Raw genomic sequence first — 14,743 nt, 5'->3', positions numbered from 1 at the left:
TCTATAGAATAATCTTAATTGTATTAGAGTATTATAAGAAACATTATTGGCTGGGTGTGGTGGCTCAAATCTATAATCCCAGCACTTTGAGGGACTGAGGTGGGCAGATCACCTGCAGTCAGGAGTTCCAGACCAGCCTGGCCAACATGGTGAAACTCCATTGTCTTTACTGAAAATACAAAAATTAGACAGGCATGGTGACAGGTGCCTGTAATCCCAGCTACTTGGGAGGCTGAGGAAAGAGAATCACTTGAAGCTGGGAGGAGGAGGTTGCAGTGAGCTGAGATCACACTATTGCACTCCAGTCTGGGGGACAAGAGCAAGACTTTGTCAAAAGGAAGAAAGATAGAGAGAGAGAGAGAGAAAGGAAGGAAGGAAGGGAGGGAGGGAGGGAGGGAGGGAGGGAGGGAGGGAAGGAAGGAAAGAAGGAAGGAAGGAAGGAAAAAAGAAGGAAGGAAGGAAAAAAGAAAGAAGGAAAGGAAAGGGAAGGGAAGGGAAAGGAAAGAAGGAAGGATTATTATAAACTTGTGACACCAGAGATTTTTTGATGCATCACTCTTAACTACATTTATATAAATAACATTATGTTAAGTTTGCAAGTATGGAACCCTGGTATCAGGCTTTCCTGCCTTCTCAGGTGAAGTTATAAGTATTGTCAGCAGCTCTTATCATCTGCAGGTATTGATGATGCATCTACTTGAAAGTGAAACCTAAACATTCCAGAGACTCTTGCATATAATTTTCTACCTCATCATAACTCTCAAGTAAAGTGTCATGCCTACAGATATCCAAAGCTGTTAACCCATCAACTACAAATAAAAGCTTATTTGCTATACTAAAAGAAATATTGCAGAGATAGTGCCACCAATAAAAACATTTAAGATTAACATTAGAAGAAAATATGAAGGGAAATTTCTATGATATTGGTCTGGGTAAAATCTTTGTGGATATGACTCCAGGAACACAGGCAACAAAATCAAAAACAGACAAATGTAATTACATCAAATTAAAAATATCCTGTATTGAAAAGGAAACAATCAACAGAGTAAAGAGACAATCTATGAAATGGAAGAAAATATTTGCAAATGTATTTAACCAAAACAAGGATCATAGAGAAGCTCTTAGATAACAGATGTCTCTTAGACATCTGTGTCTCAAAAAGACACCAAAGTAATATGTGATCACCATATATTCTGAAAGTAGTTAAATATGTAGTTAATTTTTCACATCAATATGGTCCAGTGTGAAATTTCAGTCAAAATTACAACTGGAGGTCAGGAGCTTTGGGTCGTTATAGTGAAATTTCCTCAGAGAACAGTGAAATCTAGAAAGGAAAGGTCATTTTCTTTTTTTGTTTGTTTGTTTGTTTTTCCTTTTTTTTTTTTTTTGGTTTCAAATTTCCCTTTTTATTTATTTATTTATTTATTTATTTATTTTTTAATTGCATTTTAGGTTTTGGGGTACATGTGAAGAACATGCAAGATTGTTGCATAGGTACGAAAGTGGCAGTGTGATTTACTGCATTCCTCCCCTTCACCTTTATGTGGCATTTCTCCCCATGCTATCTCTCCCCAACTCCCCACCCCCTGCTATCCCTCCTCTATTTCCCCCGCTACAGACTCCAGTGTGTGATGCTCTCTGTGTCCATGTGTTCTCATTGTTCAACACCCGCCTATGAGTGAGAACATGTGGCGTTTGATTTTGTGTTTTTGTGTCAGTTTGCTGAGAATGATCATTTCCAGGTTCATCCATGTCCCTACAAAGGACACGAACTCATCGTTTTTGATGACTGCATAATATTCCATGGTGTATATGTGCCACATTTTCCCTGTCCAGTCTATCACCGATGGGCATTTGGGTTGGTTCCAGGTCTTTGCTATTTTAAACTATGCTGCAATGAACATTTGTGTGCATGTGTCCTTATAGTAGAATGATTTATAATCCTTTGGATATATACCCAGTAATGGGATTGCTGGGTCAAATGGAATTTCTATTTCTAGGTCCTTGAGGAATCGCCACACTGTCTTTCACAATGGTTGAACTAATTTACACTCCCACCAACAGTGTAAAAGTGTTCCTATTTCTCCACATCCTCTCCAGCATCTGTTGTCTCCAGGTTTTTTAATGATTGCCATTGGACCTCAGCAGTCCTACAGCAGAGGGGCCAGACTGTTAGAAGGAAAACTAAGAAACAGAAATAACTTCATCATCAACAAACTGGGCGTCCACACAGAGACCCAATCTGAAAGTCAGCAACTACAAAGAGGACAGGTAGATAAATCCACAAAGATGGGAAGAAGCCAGTGCAAAAAGGATGAAAACACCCGAAACCAGAACACCTCTCCTCCTACAAGGGATCAAAACTCCTCACCAGCAAGGAAACAAGACTGGATGGAGAATGAGTGTGATGAAATGACAGAATCAGGCTTCAGAAGGTGGGTAATAAGAAACTTCTGTGAGCTAAAAGAACATGTTCAAACCCAATGCAAAGAAACTAAGAACCTTGAAAAAAGATTTGATGAAATGCTAATGAGAATGACAACTTAGAAAGGAATATAAGCACATAAACTATGTGAAACAACCTCAATTGTGTGACAGACTTGGCTATGACCAGAGAGATGGAATACAGCCTACCTAAGTAACTATTTAGAAATCCTAAATTTGAAAAAGCTTTATAATAAGGTGATGGCAAGCTCTACAGTAGAATATAGCTAGCTTTTTCTGTCTTTTTACGGTGCAAGCCTAAGGATTTTGAACTCAATTGTCAAGGCCAAATCATGGCAACCATATACTGGGATGTCAAGGGAATTATCATGATTGACTAAGAGCATCTTCAACCTGACAGTGAAGTATTGGAGTGAGCTATGGAGTGAACTACAAAAGACTATCAAGGAAAAGTCTGCTGATGTTCCATTACAACCAAAGATACCAATGATTGTTAAAACAGCAGCAGCTGACCATGCCAATCACAGTCAAATGTCAGGAGATAATCTGTAGTCACTTTAGAGCAATTACTAAGAACATACTCAATTGCCTAATGGCAATCTAATGATTTACATTGGAAAAAATCAGACTTTTTAAGAATTTTCAGGACTTCAGTGCTGCCAGTAAAGTTGAGAGATTATATTTCTTAAAGATAAGATTTTAGTCATCGAGTGACATTCTAGAAGCTTGCCCAGTTTTACTTCTAACTTGGTGACATATTAAATCAAATTAATGCTGCTTATTACCCTACTGATCACTACATCAAATAATGTCATTACTCCACAAGTAATCAAATTTGAGAAAGAAACAAATCTAACACAAATGGCTGATGGTGCCATTATAAATGTAACAGTTATTAGAGAGATAACCATGGCATTGCAACAATTTTTATTTTATTATTAAATATCGACATACATAACCTTTCTATTTCAATGTTGGGAAAGTATCAGAAGCCATACTTTTTGTATAGCTTCAATTTCCAGGTCTGGGATATAAGGAACTCTAAATTATAAATTCCAGCATTTGCCAGTGTACTCACGGCAGTCATCAGGTTCATCAGATCCATCACCACAGTCATCCACGGTGTCACATTTCCACCAGAATGGAATACATTTGTCAGTTTTGCAACGAAACTTAAAAAAAAAAAGGTTGAATAATTCAGTGCATATATCATGAATATTTTATAATTCACTAGGGCAACACAGCCTAGTTCACATTTTTTTGCTGCAAATGTGAACAATGGTGATCTTGGTGCATTCCACAATAGGGACTAAATACACAACAGGCCACAACGTGATCTTCTAGGAGAGCACATTGTTCAGGAAAACCTCTTGAGATGACCTGCAAATACAGACAAGCTCTCATATTTACATGTTGTCTACAGGGATACTTGGTTTGTGTGGTTGGTGAGTTGGTTGGTTGGTTAAGATAGAGTCTCCCTCTGTCTCCCAGGCTGGAATGCAATGGGGTAATCTCAGCTCACTGGAGCCTCAACCTCCTGGGCTCAAGAGATTCTCTCATCTCAGCCTCTGGAGTAGCTGGGGACTATAGGCACATGCCACCACACCCAGCTGATTTTTATATTTTTGTAAAGGTGAAGTTTCATTATGTTGCCCAGGCTGGTCTCAAATTCCTGGGCTCAAGTGATTCTCCCGCCTTGGCCACCCAAAGTGATGGGATTAAAGGTATAAATCACCTCACCAGCCCTAAAGGGTTACTTGAACACCACAGTAGCAGAGATGAGTCCTTGCTACAGAGATCCTGTGGCCTGAAAAGTCTACAATATTTACTATCTAGGCCTTTACAGAAAATGTTTGGCAAACACTAAGTAGGGCAAAAAACTATTAGGAATATCAGGAAGAGATATCCAGTTGAACTAATTTAAGTAATTTGAATTAATTTAACTTAATTGCATTTTATTCAGAATCTTGGGAAATTCAATTAACATCTCTCAGCCTGTGCTTTTTAGCCACCAAATGAGGAGCTGAAGATAATCTGGAGTAACTTTTCCAGCTCTATCATGCTGTGATTCCATAAACATTCCTGAACACTGAAAATACTGCTGTTAGCCATAATGAGTATGTGCCCCACAAAAATTTTAAGAATACCTCTTTAAAGCAGCTGAGGCCAACACAGTTCTTTTCAGTTTTTAGAATTCTTAATAAAGTTTCATGATCTTTTAGGACAAAGAGAAGTTCTGAAAGATTTTTAAAAAGATAAAAATAAGGCTCGATATTTTTTTGCTGACTTAAAAAAATGAATGCACAGAAAAATACTCCTGTAGTAAAACTTGTTCTCCAGATTACCGAAAAAACACTATTCACTAAAATATTTATTAACATGTTTATTTGTTGTGTTATCCATTCCACTTGAAACAGCTAAACAAAAAATCATGAGAAAGGCAGTAATTCCATTATTTATAGAAATAGAAATTTTAACTCCTCCCTTTAAAATTAACTATCAGGTGGCAGATTAACACTAAAGAAAGTAGTTGAGTTGTTATGTGGCAATATTTATTTACTTACAGGCTATTTAGCACACAAGTGACTTGATGCTGGAGACAAACTTCAGGAAGTTATTATTGCATATTACTTTTATGAGGAAGGTGATTTGAACCCAAAGGTAGCTGCTGAGACAAAGTTTTGTTCCTACTAACCTCACTATTGCCCGACTAAAGAGTGACCAAAAAGTTCAGTTAATTTATGTTTTAGTAATCTATGACCATAAATTAATTCTTTCCTCAGTAACATTCAGATAGAAGAAACTAAAGACAAAAATCTCACTTTCCATATAGAGAGCACATGCCTCTGAAGTAGCTACCACTAAAAATATTCACTTGAAATTAGTTAAAACAAGCAATATATAAATTGTAGTCAATTTCTCATGGTATATAAAATTATTTTTCTCTTCCTTTTAGTAGAACTTCAATGAAAAGCATGTATCACAATATTCATCTGGAATTAAAAACATTTCTAATTGTTAATTTAGATAATTTTTTAAAAGTTATTAACTTCTCTTAGAAGTGTTTATGTTGTCATTTCCATGTAAGTAATTGACAGCAAGCTGGCATTTGTTTTAGCATGTTACATACAAGAAAGATTTATAATAGAAAACTATAGGCTAGGTTCAGTTACTGCTAATGAAAATAGATTAGCAACCTAAAGGTTTGTCCATTTAAAATACTGTTACTTTCTTCAAACAAGAGATTATTTTACGTTAGCTTTTGTTAAATTTGTCTGGATGTGATAGAGTAGATTCATGACAGATTTACCTCATTTAAACAAATATGAGTGTGAATTTTTCTTTCAGTGGCAATAAGAGAAGGTAAAGAGCTCTATGAATCCAATGGGAGATCTGAGTGTTCAACTGATTTTCTCATATTTGCCTAGCCTATATTCATGACTGTTGTGGTTTTTTTCATAAAATATGAGAGGTGAAAACTTACCTTTATAGATAGTGAGTGTCTGGGGATATGAGGGAAAGCAGTTACTCTCAACATTAAATATTTCTAGTCCTTATAATATATTAAAGCACATTAGTAGGAGAACTTCAGGTCTCCTGAGTATCCTCAAAGTCTTCCCAATCATGATTGGAAAAATATCTAAAATGCATATATTTTTAAATTCACCAAATGTGCCTGATTTAAATAAACATGAACTGTTAGAATTATATATGATATAATGATATTGCTCTTCATTTGATTTTGGTAATAAAATTAAAGGGTTTTCAGTTAAGGGAGACCAGGGTATAACATACTTATGTTATTTTTTATGTTAATCAATATTTTATTCTCACAGGAAGATCTCTTCTATTTCATGTCCAAGCTTCATTTTTTCATACTTAAATTCACTGACTTCAAAAAGATTAATATTAAATATATAAATAAAACAGTCTTCACCAAAAATGTTCTCCAAGACTAATATCATCATAAAATAAACTTCAGACTGTAATTATCACCCACAAGAAAAAGCTATAAATAAACTACTAAATACATGTTTACTAATATGAATATCAGGATAAAATGCAATCCCAATATGGTGAAGTTTAGTTGAAAAAAGCAAAGTCTCTATTTTAAGGCTTAAGTAAAGCCATTTTTAAGTTGACTTTTTTTCTAATTAAAATAATTTTAATTAAAGATTTGAAATTATTAGTGTTAAAAGAATTGAATGCAATCTTAATTTTTACTAGATTCTTAGATTATGTTTTTAAACCAAATAGAATTCTTACTGATGTGATTTGCATATTTTTTTCTAAAATAGTACTATTTTGGAAATATGTCATGTGTTGACAATCTTTAGATGATAAATCAAAATTCCTAAGTAAGAATAAATTAAGAATGTAAAATTTTCATCAGAATGCTTAGTAGCATGATTCTTAACTGCCCAGATTATTTGCTACATTTAAAGGTCTACCTCACTGACAATTAAGTTTCTATAAACTGATTTTTCTCCAAGAAGTATAGAAGACATAGTTTTTTTTCCTTTCACTAGATCAGAAAAGAATCACAGGTAAAACGTCCCCATAAACCAGACGATTTACAGGGATAACCACTAATGGTTTGCATTGCTTGTTCTTCATTAACTTTTTTCTTTCTTTTTACAATGTTATGTATTTATTTATTTATTTATTTATTTATTTATTTATTTATTTTTGAGACAGAGTTTCACTCTGTTGCCCAGGCTGGAGTACAGTGGCAGAATCTTGACTCACTGCAGCCTCTGCCTCCTGGGTTCAAGCAATTCTCATGCTTCATCCTTCCGAGTAGCTGGGATTACAGGTGTGTACTACCATGCCTGGCTAATTTTTAATATTTTTTAGTAGAGACGGGGTTTAGCTATGTTGGCTAGGCTGGTCTCCAACTCCTAACCTCAAGTGATCCACCTGCCTCCGCCTCCCAAAGTGCTGGGATTACAGGTGTGCTACTGGGACTGGTCAATTAACTTTATTCCTTGAAGATGAATCTAATGGAGTGATATCTTTTTTTGTTGTTGTTCTCAGAGTTATGGTTGAAAAGTATTCTCCACATTTGGGTTTGTTTGCTCTGTCTTGCTATTGTTAAGTTTTTAAAAATTCATGATAGACTATTGGGGGTATTTAAAAATTATAAATATTTTAGTGTTGTCATCATAGATACCAAATCGAGAAATAATTGTATTGTACAAATAATACTTTCAGGGTGAGTTAGGTTTTCATTTGACTAATTGGTTGGCATTGGATAAATAGTTATAGATTTTCATATATAATATTTTAAAAAGTGTTATCTCTCAGATGCCTGCAGTGAGGCTGATGTTATGCTCTCTATGTCTTACTATTTGAGATGTGCATCTGTACTTCAAAGAATACTGTGATTTTACTCTATTTTTATTTGGTTCTTGAGTCATAGGCACTGCAGTGGCTTAGACAGGCATCATCTCTACTAAGCCAGTGACAGCCTCAGTGTTAGACCTCAACAGACTGATATACGTATGATCATTCCAAAGCAAGGGACCGAAGATTATTTTAGAATAACCTGGATGGAGGTTACCTGAAAATTTGACCAAACAGCACCAATAGTATTAATCATTCTATTTTAAAATATTTAAAAATGTGATTTCTCTCTTTAATTTTACTACTAGGAATAATTCAATTGCTAATTTTATCTTTCATAGTGACTTAATTTTCCAGCAATTTAAAAATAATATATTTTTTACACAAACACTCAGGGACTTAGAATAACACATTATCTAATAAAAGCAGAGTTTATGGCTTGTGCTTTCAACGAGCTGTCAGAACCTCTTGATGGCAGCTCACACTAATTATACACATAACATTTTTAAGGTAAATTCCAGCTGCCATATAGGGCAAGAGAAATAATAACAACACCTACTATATACCAAGAACTTATCCCATTTAATCTTTATATGGTTTAGGAATATTATAATCCCATTTAAAAAGATGAGAAAACCAAAGTACCACCAAGTTAAGTTACTCAATTTAAAGCCAAGTCAGGGTTATGATCACCGAGTCTGGCTTCAGTCTATGCCCTTAACCTCTATACATTCTGACTCCCTGGAAAAGCTTTAATTGCTGTCATTTATGCAGTTCTCTAATGTATGATGCTCTTAAGTTTAATTTGAAAGGCAAACTGAGCTAAATTTAGATTCTCCATTTTGAAGATAAAAATGATCTGAGAAATTCAGTCTCTTGCAATGAAGTCATTGCTAGTAACTGGAAAAACAGCCAATTCAAACACAGAATTATAAAAACAAATTTAGTCATTTTACACACAAAATATAGTTTATTTGACAGTTTTTTCTTAAATCCAACAAGATAGTGGCTCACAGGTTACAAAGTAGAGTTTTATAATGTCATACGACTATCGTCCAAAATTTGAAAGTAATAAAATCAAGTCCATGTAACTACCATACAGTAGAAAACTTAGCTCCTGAGATATCTTCAACTGAAAATAATTAAATTTTAAAGAAATAAAGGTTTCAGAGGAAAGTTATTTTGATCATATGATTTATTTTCATAAAACCAAAGTCTAGAGACATACTTGCTATTTATCTTTTCTAGATCACTGACTCTAAGAAATGGAGAGAGTAGGGACAGTGACGTAGAGATTATCTTGAGAAATTTCCTGCTCTGTTCAAACTCCACCTACCTTTACCTACCTGATTCCTAAATTACCCTGCCTTATTAACTATATAAAACCTCCTCTGCTGCTGCTGTTATGCCCACTTCGGATTTGAGACATTATTCTGTGAAAGAATTTTTTCTTTTCTCTACCTTTTTATTTTTGTTTTTTCCTCTTGGGCCTCCATTTATTCTTCCTAATGTCTAAGGTCCCATTTTAATGAGGTGCTATATTGCTTTTCCTGTATTCTGTGACCATCTCTACAATGTATGAAATAATCATTCAATGTTACGCTAAAAAAAAGAACTGATGTTTCAACATACATCCTATAGTTAGATTCCCAGACCTCCACTCACCTGGCTGGCTGTGCAGTTGGATAAGCAAGTCCTGTTATCAGCTGCCAGATAGAAGTTGGTGGGACATGCACAAGTGTGCGTTTTTCCGGGGGCTAAAAGGCACAAGTGACTGCAACCACCATTATTTATCATGCAGAGATGTTTAAAGACTACGGAAAAGAAAGAAACAACAACAACAAAACAGAACAATCAAGACTAATAATATAATATGGGATTAGAGATAGGACATTTAAGCTTCATAACTTGTATTGGAATAAATCTTTGTAATGAAGAACTCATCAAGACTATAAATATAATTTTACTTCGTCACAAATGCTACTCACTGTCCAATGACACTAACTTTACCATTCAATAATTTTAAAGGTACACTTCTATAAAACAAGGATTTTAGTAGGAAAAAAAACTGTCTATCAGAAAAATAAATAAATACTAGAAGCATTTTGGATGAAGACAAACATATGTTCAGAAATACAAACATAAAATAAAACAATGAAAAAATGATCTACAACTACTTGTATAATGACTCTGCTTTATAGGCCAGATAGGTTTTTTAAGGAAAATAATCAAACCTTTATGTCACAAGGCCAGATGAAATTCCAATTAAACATATGCTGAAGGAAACTTGATAGAGTTGTCAATTTTAAAATGCTAGAGCTACTTAAACATAATTCCTCCTACTCAGCATTCCAGAAACTAAGGATCCTCTATTTTGTAAATAAATCATTTCAAGAATACAGTCTTCACTTCTCTGACCAAATGCATTATTGTCATTTTAGTTTAATACGATTTGAACAAATCCATAATACTTTGTCCTATTATTGAGCTTCTAATCATATGCCTCAATAGCAGTACTTGATATTGACTGAATTCTTCTATAAAGTGATGCTAAATCATCAAATCTGGTAATCTTCGTCAAAAATAAAATTACATTTAACCTTGAAAGAATCAAAAATGGAATGTTACTGAAAGATGTTAATGCATTTATGGAAATAATGAAAGGAATAATTACCATCAGGTTGTCTATAAGAATGATACACCTGGATATCTGTGATGGCATGCCATGAGTTAATCAGTGAGAGTCTGTCTGCTCCCGATGTTTTATGGGCACGGCTGAGTGACTTGGTTTTCCCATCAGTCCAGTAGATGTAGTCTTCAAACAATGTTAGTGCAATCACCCCTGGAATATCTTGATTAGGGACTGTAATAGGAGATGGTAAGATTAATGTTCAGTCTTGGAAGACTGCCAGTTAAAATATTCACTACTACATGGGCTGACAGATACAACGGCTACAGAACTTCGTGTGAATAATTGCTGTGACAACCTGTCAGGCCAGCAAAGTTCTTTATTACCAGTTAAGAGAATGCAGGATTGGGCACAGGAACTAGCTTTGCTCAGATTTAGCTTGGCTCAACCATTGGAAAAAAAAAATGAATGTGATCCTTTCACCATTAAAGCCTGCTTTGCCAAAAACAAATACCATTCACCATTGTAAAACTCATAATTTTTATATATATATATATATATATATTTGTGTGAGTGTGTGTATACACACACATATTTACATATACACATATATATATCCTTGTTGTTCTTAACTTAAATACTTAAATCTAAAGGTCAATGCCCACTTTTTCACATTTAAAATGATTAAATTATAGATCCAGGAAGAACTGTGTCTGCTACCTGGAAATAAAGTGGCTATGAAACTACTATAAACCATTTCAGCCACTGAGATTTTATGAGCGTTTTTACTTGCAAGGTGAGCTGGGATGGGATAGAGGGAAGTAAGTGTGGCAGATAATAATGTATTATGCAAATTCAATTGTCATAAAACTGTTTAGTTGCAGATTAAAATTGTTTTATAATTATTCTTTCTGATGTTTAAATGCAAACAGTAGAGTGAGCATCACAAATGTGAATTATTCATTTGCAAGAGTCCAGGGTCCTATCCAGCAAATAGGATATGGTAAATCTGTTCAGTGGTTTGAGGTTAAATAATTTTAAACAGTGATAGAGTTTTCTTTGTGCTTCTACTTCCTCAAGATAATAAATGAAAAAGACGAAAATTCCCTAGTTTATATAAATATTCTATTTCTCTGAATTAATTTTCAGATATACCTTTAAAAATTCTGAGAAGACATTCATTAATGACAAAAGGTACTATATTTTCAGTAATATTACTTTTTTCTTAATTAGATTTTAATGACTGAAAATTAATGTTTGGCATATTCCCTCATTCAGTAGTCACTAAAATACTAACAAAATTTCAAATACAATTTACTCTTCAAAGGGAGCTTTATAGCCTTATTTTTTAAATGCTAGGGTAAATTTATATTATCAACTAAAGTAGATATTTTAAATCTTTTAATTTGCTCTTTGTAATCTGATAGGCCAAATGTTAACAGATAATTCACTAAAACTTAGAGACATAGAAATAAAATTAGAAACTCCCAAAGAAATCATCTATTAAGTCATTGAGTACTATTGATAATATGAAATCTAGCTAGAAATTCATCTCAGAACAGATACTATGCATATGAAGGATGTAAACATTTTTTAAAATCCAGATTTGTACACTTTGGCTGTTTTGAATTTTGATGTAAAAATTTAGATGTGCATACAACTTAATTATCTATGTACTCTTGCAGACATGGATACCATTACTAAAATGATAAGTGAAATTAGATAGAATGAAAAGAAGGACATTTTACCATAACGAATTATGTGTGAGCTATTTATACAAACTATTCTCATCATTTTTCTTTGACTGTATTATTTCATATCAAAAAGATAAAATAAATGTGACAAAATGTTAGTAATTCACTAAATGTTGGTGATGGGTGATTATTATAAGAGCCTTTCACCTTATATGCAGGTTTCAAGGTTTTTAGAATAAAATAAAAATTTATGGAAAATGATGAAATCCTCAGAAACATTTAATGTGAATCTCCTTAGATGTAAAGTTAATAGGTATATCATTAAATATGGGCTCAAAAAGTTAATCATCATTTTTCATGTTCTCAACCCACAAGAGATTCAATTTACTTTTGTAAGAAAAATAAAGTTATTGTAACAATCTGCCAATTGGCACTTCAAGAGTAGCAGTTTTTAAAATTATTCAGCAGTAAGTATAGGTGATATTTATTAAGCACTTGGGTACACTAGAACTAGGCCAGTGGGAGAGGCAATTTATATGTTTTATTTGATTTTATTTAATACTCTCAAAAACTCTATTATACAGTAGTAGTGATATGAACTGTCTCTGTGTTTCCACCTAAATCTCATGTCGAATTGTAATCCCCAGTGTTTGAGGGGGCGGGGAACCTGGTCGGAGGTGATTGGATTATGGGGGCAGATTTCTTCCTTGCTATTCTCCTGCTAGTGACTTCTCACGAGATCTGGTTGTTTAAAAGTGTGTAGCACTTCCCCCTATACTCTCTCTTTCCTGCTGCCATGTGAAGACATGCTTGCTTCCTTCTTGCCCTTCTGCCATGATTGTCAGTTTTCTCAGGCTTCCCCAGCCATGCCTCCTGTACAGCCTACGGAACTGTGGGTCAATTAAACCTTTTTTTCTTCATAAATTACCCAGTCTCAGTTCTTTGTGGCAGTGTAAGAATGGACTAAAACAAGTAAAGTACATTTTGTGGATGAGAAAAGTAAGATGTGGAAAATTTAAGTAACTTGGCAAAAGAGAAGTAGAAAAAACTAGTAAATAAAAGTACTGGTATTTGAATCTCAGCTCTCTCCAGTGTGCTCTCTGGCCATGTGATGCCCTGAGAGCACTGGTGTGACAATGGTGAGTGTCATCCACCATGGGATGACACTCACCCGATGCCAGTGCCATGCTCTTGGATTTTCCAGCCTCCATTTTTTTCTCTGTGAACATTTTGCCTGCTTACTCTTTAATGCAATCCTATTTGATAGTAACAAACAGTATCACAAAATTTCAGAAAATAAGGTGCAAAATCAATTTTTCAAAACATACAAAAACATTAAGAAATGACAGGAACATCAGGGATGGCCAACATTTCCAACTATTATGATAGAATATTGAAAGTTTATTTTTCCAATATTAAATATCACAGTCCTTCAATGAGACCTTGTTGGGATGAAAAGTAGTTTTTCCTTTTAGTATATGTCATAGTGCAGGCAGATCAGAGCTGATACTGTTAGCATGTCTATTACACACTAACCTTTGAATACTGATATCGATCTATTGTCCAAAATAAACTTGTGTCCCTCATTAGTTTAGTAGTTTATACTGGAACACTTAAATGAGTGCAATATCTTACATCAAAGCATAGAAATTAATACTGTATTTAGAGTTTTCAAATTTAAGCCATTATTAAGAGGCTGAAGACATCCATGGCCAATTCTTTTCTAGTATTTCTTGCTTCATATTGTCTACATTCTCATTTCAAATAATATGTACTTTCTATATAGGTTAGGAATATCAGATTTACTACCATTTAATTCCTTCCTTTATCTTACCTGTTTTCAAATTATTTATAATAGAAAGTCAAATATAGTCATTTCAATATTTACCATCTAAGGAGTATTTCTGTTAATGAATATGAAATTTTATGAAGTAGACTGTGTAAACTGTAGTACACTTGTTTTGAAAACAAGACTGACTCAAAATATATTTGTAGGATGATGACAATTCTCTCTAATCTGAGAAGTAAACAAAGCAACATTGCTTTACACACTTGGTAAAGTATATTCCTGTTGCTTTGAAACTTTCTGAGCCCTTCTGTTGGCGATAAAGACTTCACAGTACATAGAAATGTGATCTTCAGTCTGAGCCTGACTATAAGTACTTAATATAAGAGTTATTATATTCAACACACATATACATAAGGAATTTCTTTGTCAGAGAGTCCTAATAAAAACTGAAGTCTTTGAAAAGCATTTGCCTCTGGGGCAGATATCAATTACGTGAGTTTAGTACCTGGTCTTCTTATATTCCTGTGATTATAAATATATTTCTAACATAAAAATGTAGAAGAGTGTAATATATTACAAGCATTTTCTTTTTCTTTTCTTTCTTATCTTTTTTTTTTTTTTTTTTTTAGACAGAGTTTCACTCTTGTTGCCCAGGCTGGAGTACAACGGTGTGATCTCTCCACCTCCCTGGTTCAAGCCATTCTCCTGTCTCAGTCTCCTGTGTAGCTGGGATTACAGGCATGCACCACCATGCCCAGCTAATTTTGTATTTTTAGTAGAGACAGGATTTCTCCATGTTGGTCAGGCTGGTCTCAAACCCCCAACCTTAGGTGATTAACC

General features: G+C 34.1%; 1 protein-coding gene across 1 annotated transcript in view; it reads right to left on the bottom strand.

Moving 5' to 3' along the window:
* Nucleotides 1–14,743, bottom strand: part of LRP1B (LDL receptor related protein 1B) — a 1,560,879-nt gene that overhangs the window by 195,419 nt on the left and 1,350,717 nt on the right. The window contains exons 62-64 of the mRNA XM_064382912.1: nucleotides 10,466–10,654; nucleotides 9,457–9,605; nucleotides 3,524–3,617 (exon numbers count right to left, since the gene is read on the bottom strand). Coding sequence (XP_064238982.1) covers nucleotides 3,524–3,617; nucleotides 9,457–9,605; nucleotides 10,466–10,654 — 432 coding nt within the window. The remainder of the gene's footprint in view (nucleotides 1–3,523; nucleotides 3,618–9,456; nucleotides 9,606–10,465; nucleotides 10,655–14,743) is intronic.

The sequence above is a fragment of the Aotus nancymaae genome, unplaced genomic scaffold (genome assembly GCF_030222135.1).
Source record: "Aotus nancymaae isolate 86718 unplaced genomic scaffold, 86718_ANA_hifiasm-v0.15.2.pri h1tg000029l, whole genome shotgun sequence".
Classification (NCBI taxonomy): Eukaryota; Metazoa; Chordata; class Mammalia; order Primates; family Aotidae; genus Aotus; species Aotus nancymaae.
Note: the sequence above shows the minus strand (reverse complement) of the source record. Positions and strands in the feature narration are given on the sequence as shown.